This window comes from Erpetoichthys calabaricus, chromosome 6, assembly GCF_900747795.2.
Source record: "Erpetoichthys calabaricus chromosome 6, fErpCal1.3, whole genome shotgun sequence".
NCBI lineage: Eukaryota > Metazoa > Chordata > Cladistia > Polypteriformes > Polypteridae > Erpetoichthys > Erpetoichthys calabaricus.
The window spans coordinates 165,344,735-165,366,671 of NC_041399.2; the positions used below are offsets into that span (position 1 = coordinate 165,344,735).

At 35.8% G+C, this 21,937-nt stretch overlaps 1 protein-coding gene across 3 annotated transcripts in view; it reads left to right on the forward strand.

Moving 5' to 3' along the window:
* wdr37 (WD repeat domain 37) overlaps positions 1-21,937 on the forward strand; it is a 175,743-nt gene that overhangs the window by 72,336 nt on the left and 81,470 nt on the right. For all 3 annotated transcript variants that reach the window (XM_051929340.1, XM_028804096.2, XM_028804095.2), the window contains 3 exons: positions 10,636-10,771; positions 13,447-13,518; positions 20,573-20,617. In XM_051929340.1, the coding sequence (XP_051785300.1) occupies positions 10,636-10,771; positions 13,447-13,518; positions 20,573-20,617 (253 nt within the window). The remainder of the gene's footprint in view (positions 1-10,635; positions 10,772-13,446; positions 13,519-20,572; positions 20,618-21,937) is intronic.

Genomic DNA, 21,937 nt, shown 5'->3' on the forward strand with positions numbered 1-21,937 from the left:
AATTGGTGGTATTGCCCATCCCTACAGTTTACTATGCTTTTGTCCTTTGAGAGGAAACCACACCCTGGGATAAAAGTTTGTTGTGGAAGAAGACAAACACTGAAATGGCGTGGTTGTTTTTTAAAATGGCTGAATCTTTTCATATTGGTGTTTTTATGCTCTAAAATTACATATATTTGCTATTTTACAGTGTGTGTGTAAGTCCAAGATGTGGATCAATGCTAGAAATGTTCAGTATGTTTTTAAATCTTTTGTTTTCTAGGTGAGCTGTGCCCCATAACTTTTCATTATAAAATGCCAGGAGTGGCTATGTATTTTTTAAAATTTATAGAAAATCCTTAACTTTTAGGACACAGTTTTGTGTCAAAAGCATATATACAATGTTTGTGAAGAAATAGATTCAACTTGATAAATACCAAACTTATCCTTTAGTAAAATTTGTTTATACTTATCTTTTGCATAACTTAAAAAAGTGTTTTAAATATTTTCTAACTAGTAGCTTTTCTTTTTATTCATTGGTAAACATTTTGATTTACAGAATTTTCATTAACAGCAAGATGGTGCAGTAGGTAATGCTACTGCTTCTTGTATGCCTGATTATTTTAAATGGGGAGCTTGCACGTCTTCACTGTGTTTGCATGGGTTTTCCTCTGGGTATTTTGGCTTTCCTCCCACATCTCCAAACACCTGCCAGTTATGCTATTTGGAGATTCCAGATTGGCTTTGAGTGAGTTGTGCGTGTGTGAATGTTTGCACAATATAATGTTCACCTGGTCAAGGGCTTTTCTGTGCTTTGTACCCCATGTAGGGATGTGGCATCCTGCATCCATAAAGTGGGTTAAACATACTTGAGAATGTTACTTTATAAGAATTGTTCTCAGGTATGATGCATATAACCTGCAGCATTATTTTATAATTCTCTATTATAAGAAAGATGCATTTTAAAAGATGCAGCAGATCATTGTGATCAATTCAGTTGGCCTTTCATTGCATTTTGTAGTGTTATGCTGCATTAAATGCCAAACCAAGACATGACGACTAGATGGAGGACTTGTCCTCTGTTGTTACTGAAGCTTAGAAAATTATCTTAAAGTTTCAAACAGATTAGGATTTGAGATGTTAGGATTTTTGTATAGTCAATTTTACTTCAGAGACCTTGAATGCATTTTCCTTGCGTAAACTTTGCAAACTGTGTAAATATTTTAAAAGAAAATAAAAACATTCTGTTAAATCAAACTAATGTATCTTTGCCATCCCCTTATTCCTTATGCCAAAGTGGAAATACTTCCCATGTGGACAGTGTATCATAACACTCTCATACAGCAAAAACTTTATGAACACTGAGAGCATTTGTCAAAATAGAGTGGAGCATGGTGTTTAACATTTTTTTAACTCACTTCCCAATGATGTCAAACACTCATTTTCTCTCACATCCTCTTTTCAACCATCTCCTTTTTCTTTAAGGGAAGTCTGGCTTTGATCACAAACCTTATATGAACAAGATAGAGATTCACTCGATTTTCTTGGGTTACTCCACCATAGTATAAGCATTTTCACAAAAGTAGAGATGTTTCTCATGCTACCTTACTAACATTCAAAATAAGTACTTGCATATCCTCATTTGGTCCATGGATTTCTAGAAATTGTCTCCTCTAGGTTGATCAGTCTAGATTTGTTGCTTTATGTGGTCTATTTATTAAGCTGTGCACAAATTAAAATACGATTATTCCTTAAATGATACATGTCTAAGCAGGACTACACAACCAATACATGTTAAAATAAAGCTGTAATGTATTGTGTATTATAAAATGTTCTTCTTTTTAAACTTGTGAGGGTGTATAATGACATCAGCACGTCTGTTCAAGCCACCTTAAATGCAAATTAATGTGTTTGTGGGATGACATCATATATACTTGTCAGTAATAAAATACATTTTTATAGAGAATTTGACAGTGTAACATATATGGAAACCAGTTGACATTTTATATGGTATCGTCACCAAAAGTAACAAAATATATACTTTCTGACAACGGAATGTTTTTTCAGCATTATTTTTCAGGCTTATTCCATTTAGTGACAACTAAAAATCATTGCAGTTTTAAAATCTTTATATAGGAGTTTTTTTGATGTTGTGTATGCTCCTTGAAGGTAAGAACATGAAATGTTGTCTGACTTTTTGCTAGCTTTGTGTTAGTATTACAGGGAAAAACATATTTAAGTTTGTTTAAAATGCAGGTAAAAACAAAACAGTAAATCAGGTGGTTTGAGTACTTCTGTCCGCAATATGCGTTTAGGTATACAATGCATATTATGGTTTATTAAAGTACATTCCCACTATGCTGGTGTACATTGAAAGTTTGGTTGTAACACACTGAGAACAATTTGTAGAACACACCAAAATCTTGGCAGAGGGTGTGATAAAACTTTAATTTGGGCCATATCATGATAAGCGACACTTACAGTACACGTGCAGTGCAATATGAATTAGTTCTGTGGATCATAATATAACTTCCAAAATGAGTGCTCATTTGAACTGCTGTTTTTAAAGTTGTATGTCATACTTGTTTTCTGGTCTGTTATGAATTATTTTACTGTGCTTTTATTTATTATGAAATACAGATTCACTATTTAAGGCATTAAAACTCCTTTTTCTTTGATCTAATGTGTAGCGCATACATATATTGCAATGCAAAGTGGGTGGACCTCGCAACTTCAACGTGGGAAACTGGGAGTTATGGGGTGGAGATTCATGGGTAACCTCTTTGCTGTTATGTTAATGTGCATGATTATTATAACAATGGTTTTTGCCATATTATGTAGAAGAACTTTTATGAATATATTTGTGAGATATACATTTATAGTGAGACTAATGTCTTAAATACGCTAACCTGGTTTGTGCTGTGTAGTGAAACTTAAAACAATGCAAGTGGATTGTTTCAAATGGAATTTGAAGTAGAGGCATTTGTTGTGTGGTACAGCCTCATGTTTGCTTGCAAACTGCAGCACTATGATTTTGTTTTTCTGTAAAACTTTGTAAGATACTGATTGTTGCACTGCATACCATTTACATACAGAAAAAATGATTTTTTTAAAGAGACTCATTATGGTTCTTAAGCTCAATGTAACTTTTTTAGTGTCATTATGCAAGTGCACACCACATTTTTATTAAGATTTTTTCTGTAAAAATTTATATTTGTTTTAATCTATGTGCCTCTGCCTTTTTGCACTACAAACCTCAGCTTTCTAAATAAATATTTGGAAATGTGATATGCAGTATCCTGAATGAACCACTAGGTTACCTTGGTGGTTGTAAAAGTTTTAATAAAGCCACAGACCTTAGAAATAATTCCAAGGAGGTTGATAGAGGGCTGCTCCTTGCAAATAGAGGAGAGTGTCAAGCAGAGACTTGAGATAGCAGACATATTGCTTCCTCTTAATAGTTAAACAAATGGTGTGTTGTAAGGCTCAAGTGCAACAGTCATGTACTTACCTTTTTAGGTTTGCTTTTCCAATAATTTTAGATTTGCTTTTCCAATAATGATATATTTGCTTGTTTGAATATTATATGGTCTGTATAAATAGTGTTTATGCTTATCATCCGTGGTCCTTTGTGGCAATATCTAAATGTTAGTGAAGAGAGAAATATCACATAATAAGACAGGCAGATAGGCAAAGAGAGAATGAAAGAAAGTAGTTAGTTTCTTAGTTTTATTGACCCCAAAGGAAACTGAAAAAGTTGCATCAGCAGTCATTCAACACAGAACATTGCCTTAACAAATGTTGCTCTATATAAGGTGCAAGAAACAGTTCAGTACCATTCAGAGAATAAAAGATCAATATCACTTAACATTGTGTAGGCAGTAGGGGGACTATTATAGAGTGAAATGGCTGCTAACATCACCTGTAGGGAAGCTGTTAATTCTGGCCCTTCTTAAGGTAGTTCAGATTAAGAAGACACATGTTTTGAGTTACATAAGACAGAAGTTTTGAGACAAAGAAGACAGAATATTCAGGGTAAGGTAATAAATAGCGCTCTCTGATCATGGGTTTATATCCATAGTGTCAGAATCAATGTGACAGCATAGATTGTCCTAGGGTCTGGACAGGTGGGCAAGACATGAGTTAAGGATTGAGACCTTTTTAAAATCTGAAAGTAAATCATTAAACTTGTGTGGCCCTATCCTACTTGTCTCTACATATTGGTAGGTTATCTGTTTATAGCAATTAATATTTTTAAATGCTTCCTCAACTTTCACACATTCCTTGGTTCCTGTTTGTCCTCCACCTCCTATTTCTGTTTTAGTTCCTTCAAGTGTACTGACATACAGGCAATCTTTTTCCTATTGAAAATACCCTTCAGATAATTGGAGGCACAAAGATTGCTGTTGGGTACACGGCATACAGTTTTTGTGGTTATTATGATGATCACACAAACATATATGTAGTCTTTAGTGCAGTCTATTAGATAATCTGTGCCCTCACTGTGTGGATCGCAGAGTACCAATTAGTATTTATACTCTAAGTAGACCTTCCAAGTCTCGATGACCATTTCCTGATGTTCACTGGTTGTAGTTCTGGTTGTATTGACCTTATAAAGGGTTAAGAGCTACACCTGGTTTTTTTCTAGTTCCTAAGTGGTAAATGTGCTGTGGAGTTAAATTAATCATTGACATTAGTACAGCCGTGTTCCAGCTTTGTATTCTGTTATGTGTTTCACTTAATAAACTGGTTAAATGTTTGTAAAGCTGAAGAGATATAAACATGGTTAAAGACTCCAGAAACAACAATTAATCCACTGGGGTGTTATTTCTTCACACATTGTGATAATGAAATGACTGCTTCAGCATAGGCAAAGTGAAGAATTTAAATACAGTGGAACCTCGGGTCACGACCGTAATTCGTTCCAAAACTCTGGCCGTAACACGATTTGGTCGTGACCCGAAGTAATTTCCCCCATAGGATTGTACGTAAATACAATTAATCTGTACGAACTGTATGTAAATATATTTTGTAAAAGATTTTTAAGCACAAAAATAGTTAATCATACCATAGAATGCACAGCGTAATAGTAAAGTAAATGTAAAAACATTGAATAACACTGAGAAAACCTTGAACAGAGAAAAGTAACATTGCAAGAATTCACGCTATAGCCTTACGAACTGCTCACTGTAAACACTTTTTTTAATGAGTTTTAAGCACAGGGAAAAACATGAACATTTGAAAAATCCGTTATTTAGTAAACAACCAAGAAAAGTAACATTGCAACAATGCACGCTACGAACCGATCGCTGTAAATAGAAGTGAAGTGGAGGTTAAAATCCAATAGATAAAAAGTCTTCATTAAATACTAGGTTAAAACAATGCTGAAATCACTCTCTTTAAAAACAAGTCCAGTGCATTCTTTAACTGCCTTCTCGGCCTTAGGCGGCCAGCCCTCTCTCTCTCTCTCTCTCTCTCTCTCTCTCTCTCCCGCTCTCTCTCTCTCACTCGCTGTACAGGCAATGCACGTGGAAAGACTGAACACTTGCGGAAATCATCGGTGCATATGATCTGGAAGGGGAACTGGTTTGTTCGTCACCCGAGTGTGTGGTCAAGAACAGAAGCAAAAGTTTGGCAAACTTTTTGTTGGACCCAATTTATACGTGGTCCGAGATGTTCGTGATCCGAGGTCCCACTGTATTATATAAAATAGAGTTCATTGTTTGATTTAGAGATATGTTCTTTCATTTCAATATATCCTGAGTTTCAACATTTATTTTTCATAAGCATACACGATTGCCTTTAATTTTTCTGCAATATTGGTAAATGGCTTGCTCAGAGTTTGAAATCTCTTCACAGTCGCACTGGAATTACAGATTTGGTTTTTTAGCTACTTCATAGTTTAAAAAAAAAAATGACACTACATTCTGTATGTTAACTTTGTGACCTAACTAGTATTGCTAGCTTCTCCATCTTATTTACTAATGATCTTGCATTTTCTGCAATATTGGAAGGAATATAGAGTCTCTATCTTCGGGTTTTGGACTTTTTCTTCATCCCTGCTTGGCACCTCCGATACTTCTGCATTAGTTTGTCTGGTATTTAGAACTGTTTCTGTCTTCTCATATGAATGCGATAGCGGAAATTCACCTTAAAGGTGATTACATCAAGAAGTTGTTCAGTTTCTAACAGCCTGACTCCAGCTTCATTCTAATTTGTTAATTTTTATTTTTAATCTCTAATTTTGTGGCATGGTTTAAAAAAAGGAAAGCTGTGCTGATAAGAGTATCAGGGGTACAGTACTGTATGTTCACATTTATCTGGTGCAGTTTGAAAGGCTCACTTGGATTGGCCTCAGCTCAGTAATGCAAAACAAAGTATGAGTGTACTCGTAACACATTCCATAACATGCAAAACTAAAAGGTGCGAATGTTTGATATTTGTTTACAGTTTCATTATATGGAGTCATTTCAGATAAATGAGATCAATATTTACATTAAACTGACAACAGTCCATAAGTAACCATTGTTAAATCCAGTGCATGACAGATGATTAAAGTTTTGGGCCTGAACCTGAAAGGGGTAATCTGCAATGTTTTATTTGGAACTGGTCACAGATTAGCCTCTGCATATTAAATACAGTATATGGATTACACAACTCTAGCACTTGTGCTTTATAGTGTATGTTTTTTGTTTCAGAACCAAGTCAACATGGATTTCAGAAACTGCAAAATTAAATATAGTGCTATTATTACATTTCTAATGCTAACGAAAAATGTTCAATCAGAGATTCATCCTCACCTAATCAACAATGTACCAAGGCCCTTCTTATGTTGCAGTTATGAGATGGACTGCAGAATTCTGATGTGGCAGGATGTATCTCAAAAATGAGACTGCCTTCAACATCCATGCTAGTAGAAAATGTTGCCACTATTAAGTAAATCCTAATGGAGAATCAAAGAATGCGCTAGCTCACAGACATTATTGGGCCCACATGAATCCATTTATCATGAACAGATAAGCATTAGCAAGGTCTGTTCATGTTAGGTACCCAGAATGTCTACTTCTAAAATGAGACCCCAAAACAATTTGAATGGTTTGACTTGCTTTGAAGAATCCTTTTGGTCCAAGAAAGGCAGTGAGGGAAGATGACAATCGTTTCCCCTTCTGCTATATGAGAATGTCCCAACTCACACTGCACAAGGCTGCTCTGAGATACTGCAGATTCAAATGAATCTTCAGACTTGGCCCTAGTCTAATGAGCAACATCTGTGGGATGCACAATGCCAATGATGATAACGCAAGTCACCTAGAGAAAACAAGTTTTAAGTGATATAGAAATGCTCTGTTAATGTTAGAACAAATGTATTAATATTCATGGCGATTATGTAGACAAATAAAATCTGTCTATTGTTACTACTGTTTCTCTTAATGGATCAGACTAAACACTTATTTGATCAGCTCTCATAAATTTATGAAGTGCTTTATTTATGTCTTCTTGTAGCTTATACATATTTTGAAGTATAAACATGAAGCTCTCATTTCTAGTTACAGTAAACCTACTTTCCTGAAAAATGTGTAAATCTGAACAATTCTCTTTGTACCTGGAGAACCTGGTTTCAAACATAATTACGTAAATTATAATCTGAGTTACAATATGGTTGTGATAGGGATTTCTTTTGAGGGACTGGTGATAGTAACTCTTTTCAGTAATGAATGTATTTATTTAACTGTGCTGATTTGGATATCTATGTACAGTCCTAGAGAGCAACACTTATTGATGAATGCTTGATACAAAATAACCCCTTGAAAATGATCATTTTTTAGTGAGGCAAAATGAAAAGGTACATTCTATGTATTTTTTGTGTAAGTTAGACATGCTACTTAGCATAGATTTGTGAGCTTATTAATGCATTTTAACATTCTTCATCTTTGATGATTTCAACTCACTAGAAGGAAGGTTTTAGTCAGCAATGGGAACAAATACTTGACTGGCAGTAAATCTTAAGTCTAAAAAGAAATACTGTTATATCTGACAAAAAAATAAAATGAATTGCTGTTTGGATATGACAAGCTGAATGGTTTTATTTTCTACTAATAACTCACATATATATGAAAATCCATTTAATCACATATGTTGATAAATCTTATTTTGCTAAAGCCTTTTATCAATCTGTTCAAACATTTTTTAAGAGGACATATCTTCAGGATTTAATTTTTTTAGGGGGGATTTGGAGTACTGAGAGTCTAGCACCCATTTGTTTTTGTTTAATTGAAATTATATTGTAAGTGTTAAACCATGATTCCCTGATCGATATTCAGAATGAAATGTAATAAAATAATTACCTAATTTAAATAGGCCTTATGCTTAAAATGATGAATATTATTGTTTCAGCAGCAGTTTTTAACTAATAGCTACTGTACCAGTGGCACACTATGTTACTTTTATTGGTTTTTGTGCCTGTTTAATATTTTTACATGTAGTTCCTTGAATCTCTATGGCAAGCAGCGAAGTACAACAAAATGAAACTTGCCACAAAAGTCATTTGGCAAAAGTATTTGTATTGGCAGTGTAGTTTACCGTGAAATGTAATTATGACAAACTCATTTATGAAAGAATGATGAAAGCCCAAAAATCTGCTAAACTGAAAGGTACCCTAAGTTCTTGTCAATAAGCCGCGGCTTATCTATGGAAAAAAGTTGTGAAAATTAAAAAATAGAATATCGGCTTATACATAAGTCCGGCTTATACATCCATCACGGGGGTTGCGTTCCAGAGCCACCCGCGAAATAAGAATATCCGCGAAGTAGAAACCATATGTTTATATGGTTATTTTTATATTGTCATGCTTGGGTCACAGATTTGTGCAGAAACACAGGAGGTTGTAGAGAGACAGGAACGTTATTCAAACACTGCAAACAAACATTTGTCTCTTTTTCAAAAGTTTAAACTGTGCTCCATGACAAGACAGAGATGACAGTTCCGTCTCAAAATTAAAAGAATGCAAACATATCTTCCTCTTCAAAGGAGTGAAGCAAACAAATCAATATGTCTGTTTGGCTTTTAAGTATGCGAAGCACCGCGGCACAAAGCTGTTGAAGGCGGCAGCTCACACCCCCTCCGTCAGGAGCAGACAAAGAGAGAGAGAGGGAGAGTTTGTTTTTCAGTCAAAAATCAATACGTGCCCTTCGAGCTTTTAAGTATGTGAAGCACTGTGCAGCATGTCTTTTCAGGAATCAGCTTTACAAAAGATAGCAACGTGAAGATAATCTTTCAGCATTTTTAGACGAGCGTCCGTATCGTCTAGGTGTGCAAACAGCCCCCCTGCTCAATCCCCATACGTCAGGATCACAGATAGTCAGCGCAAGAGAGAGAGAACAGTAAGCCGGGTAGCTTCTCAGCCATCTGCCAATAGCGTCCCTTGTATGAAATCAACTGGGCAAACCAACTGAGGAAGCATGTACCAGAAATTAAAAGACCCATTGTCCGCAGAAATCCGCGATATATATTTAAATATGCTTACATATAAAATCACAATTTAAATGACCGCTACGCGCGCGTGTTGACTCAGCGACGCCCAGAGCAGAAAGAACGCGCTCCGGCCGCTCCAACCGCGCCATGCGGGGAGTGAGAGAGACGGCAATATCTCACACTCTCTCCCCCCTTAAAGAAATTAAATGGGCGCGAGTGAGACCACTGACCTCCCTCCCTTCTATTAGTTATAGGTTATAGTACGTTCGGCTTATCCATGAGTCCGGCTTATCTATGATACGATTTTATTTTAAAAATACATGAGTCCGGCTTATAGACAAGAACTTAGGGTATTTTTTTATTCCCTGTTTTAACAATGAGACTTATCAGCCATGTATTCCTCAAAGTTGTTTTGCTGCTTGAATCTAGGGGGTAATAAGTACTTAAATGTCAACTTTAGAATTCCTAAGATTTTATTAAAACTATATTTAGTACTATATTTATAAATAGCACTCCCAACTATCGCTTTCTTTGGTCCTTGATTTATTATTACTATCACACTGCTAGTTCTCAGTAACTTTAATGATGAACTAATGTTTATGTTACACCTGTTTAGACAAACAAGATAATTTTTTGTTATTTATTTCCACATTTGTATCATTTCAGGAAGTCTGTTTACACCTGTATCAGATATTGGTCACTTTCAAAAATTAATTTAAACGGTTTTCAATAATTTTATTTATTTTATGACATCATGGCAGGTTTTGTTTAAAAAATAAAATACATAGTAATTCTTTGTTATTGAAAATGATTATCTCTCATGGAAAAATTGTTTCTTTGTTACAATTGTAAGCACTATAAGTATTTTTATTTAGGATCATACAGGTTTACTTATGAATAGCATAATATAAACTGGTATATAAAAAGCTGCAGAGCCACACATTTGCAGTCCATAAAATTCATTAACAAAAAATAGGACATAATTATTTAGAACATGCAAATGCTAAACATGCAAAGTGCTCTAAAGATGGTTCTAGCTGCATGTAGCAAACAAATTTGTATTTTACTAATTTATGCATGTATGGTAATTGAGGCAAGTACCATTTTCACCTTAAATATTCTTTTAAAGTTTTTGAAGAAAAATATTATAAACTATTCTGAAGACTCAATATTTGCTTCTTGCAGATTGTGTCCAGCTTCAAGACTACCACTTCAAGGGCTGTCTGCCAGCTGGTTAAGGAATATGTTGGCCACAGAGATGGAATTTGGGATGTCAGTGTTACAAAGACACAGCCTGTAGTCTTAGGCACTGCATCTGCTGGTATATTATTTTTAATAAGACTTTAAAAACAAATTATATTGTTATAACATGTTTATGCACAGAAATTATTTCAGTGTGTGATCTACATGGATGTAAACAAATTAATTAAGCTCATGTAAAAATGTCATATGGGAAAACATCACGTTTCTTATTTATTTCTTTTAACAAATGTAAAAATTAATCCATGTGGTTAGTTGTTAATTTCCCACCTTTACAAAATTTCAGATGAAATCTAACAAAAGATGAAACGAAGTCTACATTTAGATTATAATGAGACTATTGTTAAAACACTTAATCTTAGTGTCAATCTTAATAAAGAAGACCTTTAAAGAATTTTGAAAGTTCTGTTATGGAACCTATAAATGTCTTTGAAGGGAAGCACAAAACTAGTTAGCTGATGGAGATTATGAAGTAAAATATATTTATGAAATATTGATTTATGAGACCTAGTCATATCTTTTTTGTTACAATTGCACTTTATATGTGTTCAATCTTGAAAGGTCATTAAACTGCAGGGTAGTTGATTATTTAGGGTTAGTGAGGTTAACTTCTGTCAGGTCACATTTATATAATAGGCTAAACTCAGAAACATCTATATATTCTGCCCATTTATTCACATCATGGTCATGGGAAGCAATGTCTTTGTAGCAATGGGCAACAAATGGAAATCAGCCCTTACTGGGGCACCATTCCATTGCAGCGAATAGTCAAGCATACTGAGGCAATTTAAACAGTAAAATACTGTAAACTGCTTGTCTTTAAGATATAGGAGAAAGATCCATGCAAACATAAGGAAAACACACCACATCTGCTCAGCGTGAGATTCATGATGTGAGATACTCCAAACATTTGTGCCCTAGTGCTGACTAACAAATAGTTCTTATTTAAAGTCATCAATAAGTTAAATATTTGAGCCAAGGCTCATGTTTAAATTAAGATATTATTATTACCAAAACAGGACACATGTCTAAATACAAAATGTGTAGAATATATTAGTATACATTATAATGTAATACAGTTGAAAATGTAATTGTGGTATGTTTGTAAAGTTCGCAGCTAAATATATATATATATATATATATATATATATATATATATATATATATATATATATATATATATATATATATAAAATAGTTCTATTTGTGAAACAGTATAATGCCTGATTTACAGTAATAATGAGCTAGAATAATTAGAATGTAATGTCTTAATATTTTTTTTCAGTCTGAGCCAAAATAATAAAAATTTTCAAATTACTCATGATGAAAAAAGGTTTATTTTTTCTGTACTGAATTCATAATAAAGCAGGTACAGTAACATTTTTAGAACTTAAGAGAAATGTTTTTTTACTAAGACTGGAAAATAGTATTTTGTGGGCCCTAGTGAGTAAAGTACAATTTTTAACTTAAAGTTTTGTATGTCTGTGTACGTAAAATTGTATGTCCTTTTTGCATCGAAAATTAAATATTGAAATGCTACTCACCAAAACCCACAATGCCAGCCAGTAGTTTCCTATTTCACTACACATCTACACATACAACATGTTTTATTTATAATTGATGAAGGCAGACTATTTAACTTTAAAGCTGGTTTCTTGGTCTGTTTTAAGTAGATGTTTAACCAATACTTAAATTTAGATAAATTAATTTTATGCAAAGTATTTTTGAGTGTGCACAATAGCCATAAATCTACCTAATACAACAACTGAACGATTGCAACTTTAAGACGAGAGGAATAAAAAGTAAATCCAATTTCAGTATATTAATGTGTATGTTGTTAGCTGTAATGACCATAACATACAGTGAAGTGGCTGACAATAGAGTAAATTTAGAGTACAATGCTAACTTTTAAGATACACTGACAATAAACCTGTGAGTCTGATGTGTATCCATTATCCTGCTAAGCTGTATATGTTTTATTAATATTTACTTTTACTATAGAACAAATGCAAGTTTTTCTAAAACCAGGCAGTTGCTTTGAAGCGCTTTATTTAACTAATCAGCACCTTTCACATATTTTTATTTCTTTTTTTATTTTATTGTTTGGATACATTAAAGTTCGACTTGTACAGCAAATGACTACATAAAACTAGGAAAACAAAAATGAAAAGATATAAATCAGAAAATTAAAAAAGGAAACAGAAAAGAATTCAACCCTCACCTGAGAGAAAGAGAGCAAGGCCAACAGAGAAAAAATATATGTAAATGCTTATTCTAAAATAGTTTTAATTAAATCTTGCCATATTTTAAAACGTTTGTAACAGCTCCTCTAATCAAGAATTTGATTTTTTTCCAATTTCAAATAGTGTACAACAACAGTTACCCACTGACTTATAATAGGTGGGTTGGGATTCTTCCAGTTATGGAAGTGTACGTGCTAGTAGTGTGTTAGAGACAATTACAATTTGTCCTTATCCACTTTAAGCCCATCTGGGAGTACACCTGTGTCCACATATTTTCTGTGTGTGTATGTATGCAATGATCATTGGGGCATTTTGCAATTATTATTCACATCATGTGAAAGGTTGTAATGCATCACCATTTGAGTGTAGGGAGGTTAATGGTAACAAAATTCTGTCTATTCTGTGTGAAAGGAATTTTACTGAATAGATTATGAGGATGATTTCCCAAATGCCCTGTCTGTTGCTTTCATCATTATTTCTTATTTTATTTTAGATCATACTGCCATGCTTTGGAGTATTGAAACTGGAAAATGTCTTCTTAAATATGTTGGTCATGCTGGATCAGGTAAAAACTTTTTAATAGTGTTGCATTTTGTTTGTTACTTTGACTGTGGTATGTCTCATTCCTCAGTTATATTTTTGACTTTTCCTCCAAAATTTATATATATTTCACAGTCTTTTTAGTAATATTTTTGTTTAACAAAAATCAGATACAAAACGAATCATTTTCTGAGATGAAAAGCTTCTAAAGATTTTTTGGCAATGTATATTCTTGCTTAGTTGGACCATATTTTTTGAGTAGTAATAATGTTTCATGTTTAACAATGTTTTATTACTCTTGAATTCCAAATCTATTAATATGTCGTCATCTGTCTCTAAAATTGTTTACTGAACTGTTGTATACCTTTTATTACTTTAGATATTGTGACAAATTAGATTAACAAATATTATTGCATTTGTGTTCCTGGCATATAAATTTAGGAGTGACTTAGTCCAATGTTGTTTTCATATGTGACTTCTGACAACAGCTGAACAAAGTATTTAGGAAATAGTCAGTTAGGTTGTCATATATTTGATTTTAATATAGGCTCAATATGCTGCAGCATAGCACTAGCCGGGATATGAACCATTAGCTGATGATGAATATGTATGTCCTGCAGATGCTTAGTTGAATTGAGATCTGATGATGGGGGAATTCCACTGCTTTAAGCTGAATACACTGTCTTGTTCCTGAAATTATTAAAACACTTTCCTAATCATTAGGCCTTTGAACGTTTTTTTATCTAAGAAGCATCTAATGTATATAGTGCATCCAGAAAGTATTCACAGCGCATCATTTTTTCCACCTTTTGTTATGTTACAGCCTTATTTCAAAATGGATTAAATTCATTTTTTTTCCTCAGAATTCTACACACAACACCCCATAATGACAACGTGAAAAAAGTTTACTTGAGGTTTTTGCACATTTATTCAAAATAAAAAAACTGATAAATCACATGTACATAAGTATTCACAGCCTTTGCTCAATACTTTGTCGATGCAGCTTTGGCAGCAATTACAGCTTCAAGTCTTGTTGAATATGATGCCACAAGCTTGGCACACCTAACCTTGGCCAGTTTCGCCCATTCCTCTTTGTAGCACCTCTCAAGCTCCATCAGGTTGGGTGGGAAGCGTCGGTGCACAGCCATTTTAAGATCTCTCCAGAGATGTTCAATCGGATTCATCAAGTCTGGGCTCTGGCTGGGCCACTCAAGGACATTCACAGAGTTGTCCTGAAGCCACTCCTTTGATATCTTGGCTGTGTGCTTAGGGTCGTTGTCCTGCTGAAAGATGAACCGTCACCCCAGTCTGAGGTCAAGAGCGCTCTGGAGCAGGTTTTCATCCAGGCTGTCTCTGTACATTGCTGCAGTAATCTTTCCCTTTATCCTGACTAGTCTCTACAGCATGATGCTGCCACCACCATGCTTCACTGTAGGGATGGTGCCAGGATTCCTCCAAACGTGACGCCTGGCATTCACACCAGAGAGTTCAATCTTTGTCTCATCAGACCAGAGAATTTTCTTTCTCATGGTCTGAGAGTCCTTCAGGTGCCTTTTGGCAAACTCCAGGCGGGCTGCCATGTGCCTTTTACTAAGGAGTGGCTTCCGTCTGGCCACTCTGCCATACAGGCCTGATTGGTGGATTGCTGCAGAGATGGTTGTCCTTCTGGAAGGTTCTCCTCTCTCCACAGAGGACCTCTGGAGCTCTGACAGAGTGACCATCGGGTTCTTGGTCACCTCTCTGACTAAGGCCCTTCTCCCCGGTTCGTTCAGTTTAGATGGCCGGCCAGCTCTAGGAAGAGTCCTGGTGGTTTCGAACTTCTTCCACTTACGGATGATGGAGGCCACTGTGCTCATTGGGACCTTCAAAGCAGCAGAAATTTTTCTGTTACCTTCCCCAGATATGTGCCTCGAGACAATCCTGTCTCGGAGGTCTACAGACAATTCCTTTGACTTCATGCTTGGTTTGTGCTCTGACATGAACTGTCAACTGTGGGACCTTATATAGACAGGTGTGTACCTTTCCAAATCATGTCCAGTCAACTGAATTTACCACAGGTGGACTCCAATTAAGCTGCAGAAACATCTCAAGGATGATCAGTGGAAACAGGATGTACCTGAGCTCAATTTCGAGCTTCACGGCAAAGGCTGTGAGTACTTATGTACATGTGCTTTCTCAATTTTCTTATTTTTAATAAATTTGCAAAAACCTCAAGTAAACTTTTTTCACGTTGTCATTATGGGGTGTTGTGTGTAGAATTCTGAGGAAAAAAATGAATTTAATCCATTTTGGAATAAGGCTGTAACATAACAAAATGTGGAAAAAGTGATGCGCTGTGAATACTTTCTGGATGCACTGTATGAATAGTCTCCTGTCACAAAGGGATACCTGTAACTAGGATCAATGTGTAGCCAGGTGCAACAAAAGTAAACCTCTTATCATTAAACCACAAACGATAACCAGTGTGTTAATAACCTGTAGCCTAATTGATCCTGTTCCTTTGCTGGTGTCCCTGTCCAGTTCCTTAGCCCAATAAGTATAAGTTACATAGGAATGGCCACTTTTTGCCCCTACTGTTTATTTTTTGTTAAATTAAATTAAACAATTCATCACAGTTACTATATTTTAAAAATATTATATTTTTGCTTGTTTGGAGGGAGATCAAAAAGTTTGTCCCAGGTGACCTTTACTGATCATCAGAAATTGACCACTTTTTAAAATTCTTATCAAGTCTTGTAATCATAATTAAACCAGATTGACTGAATAACACTGTAATTTTACAACACTGTTGATTACTGAATGAAAGTTAATTGAAGTAATACATAATATACAGTATCATTTTGAATTAATAAAATATTGTAATTAAGTAAGAATTTGATTAATGTCCATTATTTAAAGACTTCCGAAAGGTGCATCTTAGATTTTGTTTCCACCTCCTGTTTTTGGGTCTGAGTGTGGGATCACACTTGTGGCTTATAGAGGGGGCGTGGTAGTGTTAAAGACTTTTTGATACACTTCATTATTTATTTGAACACTTTGGACTGTTTTTAAATCAAACCACTTTTGCACTTTTTTGCGCCATCCCCTTGCTTCGTCGTTATGTCTTCACTGATCAGCTCATCCAGTGACATTACTGACGATGTCGGGTTCAAAAGCTCCCAAAAATGGAGACTGGATCATGAAGTGGAACCCGCATTGTCACGCTGAGTCACAGCTTAATAATTACAAAGACCTGCGTTACTGTCTCAGGGGTGCATCAAGTTACTCTTTCGAATAAAAAGACAGTATCTGTAAATTGTACGTTTTCTTCCATGTAGAAGTGTAGAAGATACACTTGTTAAAGTTGAAAAGTAAAATTAAGTAATGTTTTACCTCACACTTACCTGATTCAGGCCTGTCACAGTCATCATAATAATATGTATCCAGTGACATATTCTAGTTTGTAGTATGATTAACCAAAATACATTTAGAACGTAGGAGTATCCATCAACAAAAACAAAGAAAGATATTTATTTTGCATGTTTTATTTTTATGACATCAAATAAATATAGAATGTAGGAGAATCTGTTAACAAAAACAAAAGCTGTTACAACATGATTTTTTCTGCTCTCTTCTACCAACTTGAGGCATTATTAGCAGAAACTCTACACTTATTTTATTAATAAAGAAATGAAAATGTTTAACTGGTACTGGTTTTTCTTATTTTGCTAACCCTGGACTTACCATGCAATAATAATCCATATTACTAACCGAGAATGCTAAACCGGATGGACGCAGGGACATCCGGCCATGGGCCGTAGCCGCAAAAAGACGTACTGCGCAGGCGCCCCAAGAAATGAGGCGGCCGCGACCACAGAAAAAAGGAGTGAGCACAGAAAAAAGGAGTCAAAGAAATGAGGCCCCGCGACCACAGAAAAAAGGACTCAGCACAGAAAAAAGGAGTCAAACCCATTGCACACGAAACTAGCACACAAAAAAAAAGAAGCCGCTCACGCCCACCTGCAAGCCCCCCCCCCCCACAGGCACCGGACGGGACACACACAAAGAAGACGATTCAACAAGCCCCTGGCACACAAAAAAAAAAAAACCCAAAACCACCCCATCCACCCTACAAGCAACGGACGGGACACACACAAAGAGGAGGATTCAACAAGCCCCTGGCACACAAAAAGAAAGAAGACGCTCGCGCCCCACCAATCCTACACCCCCGCTCAGACGCCGAAAAAGCACACAGCGCCGCACGAATCCCATTGCACACGAAACGGGACCCACACAAACAGGAGGATTTAACAAGCTCCTAACGCACCAAAAAAAAGAAGCAGTGACCGCTACGCCAGGCCCATTAGAGACGAGACATGGCACACGAAACGTTCACAACAACGACGAATCAGACCCACAAACACACTAACATCAATAAGAAGTGACACCCAAAGCCCCATTTCTAAAGGAACCGTCCATATTAAACATACGTCATCTCAACACCTTCACACTAGGCAGAATAGGTGGATCTCCTTACAATAAAGCACTATTAACCGTTCAACTGCAGAAAAGGCTCCATATTAACAGTGAGTGCGATCCTCCTTATTACTTATCCATATTTCGCATGCTGAGGAACAAACAAGTCATGAATACACGCTCACGGGTACAAAACGATTCGGCTCGGATAACGGGACCAAACACACGAACCCGCATGAAACAACAAAATACACGGCGGCGCATCTGCATTACATCCTACAATAGTTCATTTGATTTTGCATCTACCGGAGTAAATATCAGGTGACCAAAAGGCAATGACCCATACTGCTTTCGCGTATGTGGACAAATATTACATCGCATTGAAACAGTGCACCCTGAAACAAATCAAGAACGCAAATATGCACAAATCACGTCGGCACCTACAAAGCGCTTCTGAAACCGCGGAAGAAAAAATGTCTCGGCTCCAAAAACACATGTCACTCCTTATTCCAAATACCGGTCCCAATCACAGAAACATCGGTATCCACTATGACAATGCACAGTAACAATGCACGTGACATCCGTCTTGCCACACTATTAATTATAGATGAATGTACAATGGCATCCAGTAACTTACTCAACACCATTGATAAACTTCTACAAACGTTGATGAATAATAATATTCCCATTGCGGGAAAGGTACTTTTATTAGGAGGAGATTTTAGACAGTGCTTAACTATTACTCCACTTACAATGCGCTCAGCTATTGTTCAGTCCAACTTAAAATACGCGGACAATTGGCATTGCGTTGATGAATAATAATATTCCCTTTGGAGTAAAGGTACTTTTATTAGGAGTAGATTTTAGACAGTGCTTACCTATTGCTCCACATGCCATGCGCTCAGCTATTATTCAGTCCACCTTAAAATACGCGACGACGTTATATAAACAACACGAGACCGAACTACAATACATATACAGGCGCGAGACCTGATTGGTGATAATACGAAGAAACGAACAGTCCGCATATTAACAGTGAGTTCGATCCTACTTATTACTTATCCATATTCCTAACGATAAAGATCAAACAAGTCATCAATTCACGATCACGGATACAAAACTAGACGGCTCGAGTAACGGGACCACAAACACGAACCCGAATCAAACAAAAAAATTCACCTCGGCACGCTTCTAAAACCGCGGAACAAAAAATGTTACGCGAACAATTGGCTTTGCTTTCTAAAGATACACTTGGTACAAAACATGCGATTTCCAGATCACGAATATAACAATTGGTTATTACAACTAGAACATTGTACAATCACCAATACAGATGGACTTCACCCAGATATTATTACAATTCCTCAACCCTTCATCTGCGACAGGAGATATTTGGAACAGCGGTCTCATTAGACCAAATGCCCCTTTTAACACAACGCACTATATTATGTCCAAAAAATATTACTGTTGATCACATTAATAACCAGGTCATTTCATTACTTCCTGGAGAGGCACGGCTCTTTCTAAACTCTGACAAAGTTGACTCTGATGACGACAATGAACATCTGAATTTCCCCTTAGAATATTTGAACACTATTAACCCAGCCGGATTAACACAACACAATCTTAGCCTTAAAAACGGAACAATAATCATGCTATTAAGAAACCTTAACACTAAACAGGGTTTATGCAATGGCACACGTTTAGTCGTCAACACCATGACACACAATGTTATTCAAGCAACAGTTCTTACAGGATCACATGCTAACAATACTGTTCTCATTCCTAGAATTGACCTTACGAGTTCTGACCTAGAATTACCTTTTACATTGAAACGCTGACAGTTCCCCATTAAACCTGCATTTGCCATGACCATCAACAAATCACAAGGACAAACCATGGACAAGGTTGGCATCTACCTCTCTGAGCCCGTTTTTGGACATGGACAACTTTATGTTGCCTTCTCACGTGTTCGACGTTCATCTGACGTTAAAGTTAAAGTTAGAAATGCTCCATGCCAAGGAAGACTCATTCAAGGACAGGACACCATCTTTACTACTAATGTTGTGTACAAAGAAATATTCCAATAAACCATTACTCTGTGCCAAACACTGTATTTTTTGTTTTCTATATGCATCATCCACACCTGCACACTATTCTATATCTAATTCATACATCTCACTCTTTGTCATGCCCCAACGCCAGGGTTTGGCGAGCGAAGCCCCCTAGTAATAATAATAATTCATTACATTTATATAGCGCTTTTCTCAGTACTCAAAATGAAAAAGATGTAAGTTAAGCTGTGGCAAGCTATTGTTGTAGCAAAGTATATGGCCTAACAACAATGAATTGAATTGAACTGAATTGAATTATTTTAACTTGGTGGCTAGGAATGACCTTCTAAAGGTTTGTGCTGTACATTACCTTCAGTAAGATGTTGGAAGTTACACTTTTTATTAAAATAATAGTTAATTAGATATTCACTGACTGTTCAAAACTGAACTTAATCAGTGGATAAAGAATTCTTTACTGAACGCCTTTGTTCTGAAATACTCTGATGTGCTTTCTTAAAGGCTGAGAATAAAAGAAAAGTAATAATTAGACGTTTTTATTTTTCCTTCTAGTTAATTCAATCAAGTTTCATCCAACAGAGCAAGCAGCTTTAACAGGTATGTAAAATAAATTATATATAAATTATATAAAATATTAGATTGCAACATAAACAATGTATTGAATAATTTCTTTTAATAGTTTTCTTGCTTTTCAACATTAGTAAGTACTGCAGTGTAAGCTGTTACCTTTTTTCATTACTAATCCTTTGCAGTGTTTATCTAAAGCTTTTAACACATATCTTTCATTAATTTACAGTAGCTTTAACATTCTAGTTAACTTTTCCCCAGTTTATACCATGTATTAATGGGGTGACTATATAGAAGTCTTAACAATTAAATGATTATCTCAATTTTGTGTTCACAATGTAATACAATACATTTTCTGTAAGTCTTTGTCCATTATTATTGTAAATAACAAGGAAATCATAGTCATCTCAAAGAGGAGATGTATATGACCCAGTGCTTCCATTTTTTGGCAAAAGGCAAACTTGGGTCCTTTCCTGTGCATAAAGAATGAACAACTGCCTTAGCTGGTCAAAGAAAAATAAGTATTAGAGACACTTCACTTGAGCACTGATATATGTGGAATGCCAGTCCAGTTTAAAAATCATATTTTGTATTCTTAACTTGTTAATTTTATTTTTAGATCAGTGAAAAGATTTGGATTATTGAGTTACTGATTGTTATTTAATCTAGTAATGGTTTTCCTCCTAGTCCTACCACCACCCCCAAAAAGCCTACCATCCCAAGATCAGACACGGGAATGTGGCCAAAAACAAAAAATAGAATCATTGAAGGTTTTTACTTGTTTATTAAACCAAAACGAAATCAGAAGAGATGAATTGTTGAGGCCTAGGGTGGGAGATTCTCATCAAATATAGAGCAGGTATCTGCGAGAGAGAAAAAAAAAATTCCGGGTAGGGCTGAGGATTTGTCCAGCTGGGCTCTGGAATCCATGCAGCACCCCCTGGCAGCCACCCCAGTTCCCAACCGGGCTGTGGAGGACTCCATCTCCCATGGAGCCCTGCGGGAGGTTGAGGCACCACCGTCGGCCAGAGAGGTTGCCACCAAGCGTCCTGGGGGAGGTGTTGAGCTGCCCATGGTTGTTCCCCTGGAACATATGCAGCAGGGGCGCCCCGGCCGCCTACCACAGTGTATATATATATATATATATATATATATATATATATATTATTGTGTATGTGTGTATATATATATATATATATATATATATATATATATATTATATACATATATATATATGTATTATATACACACACACATATATACATCTATACTAATAAAAGGCAAAGCCCTCACTCACAGTTTGGGAACCACTCTTAATTCTTATGGAAACAGTAGTATTTTAGCAGTGAC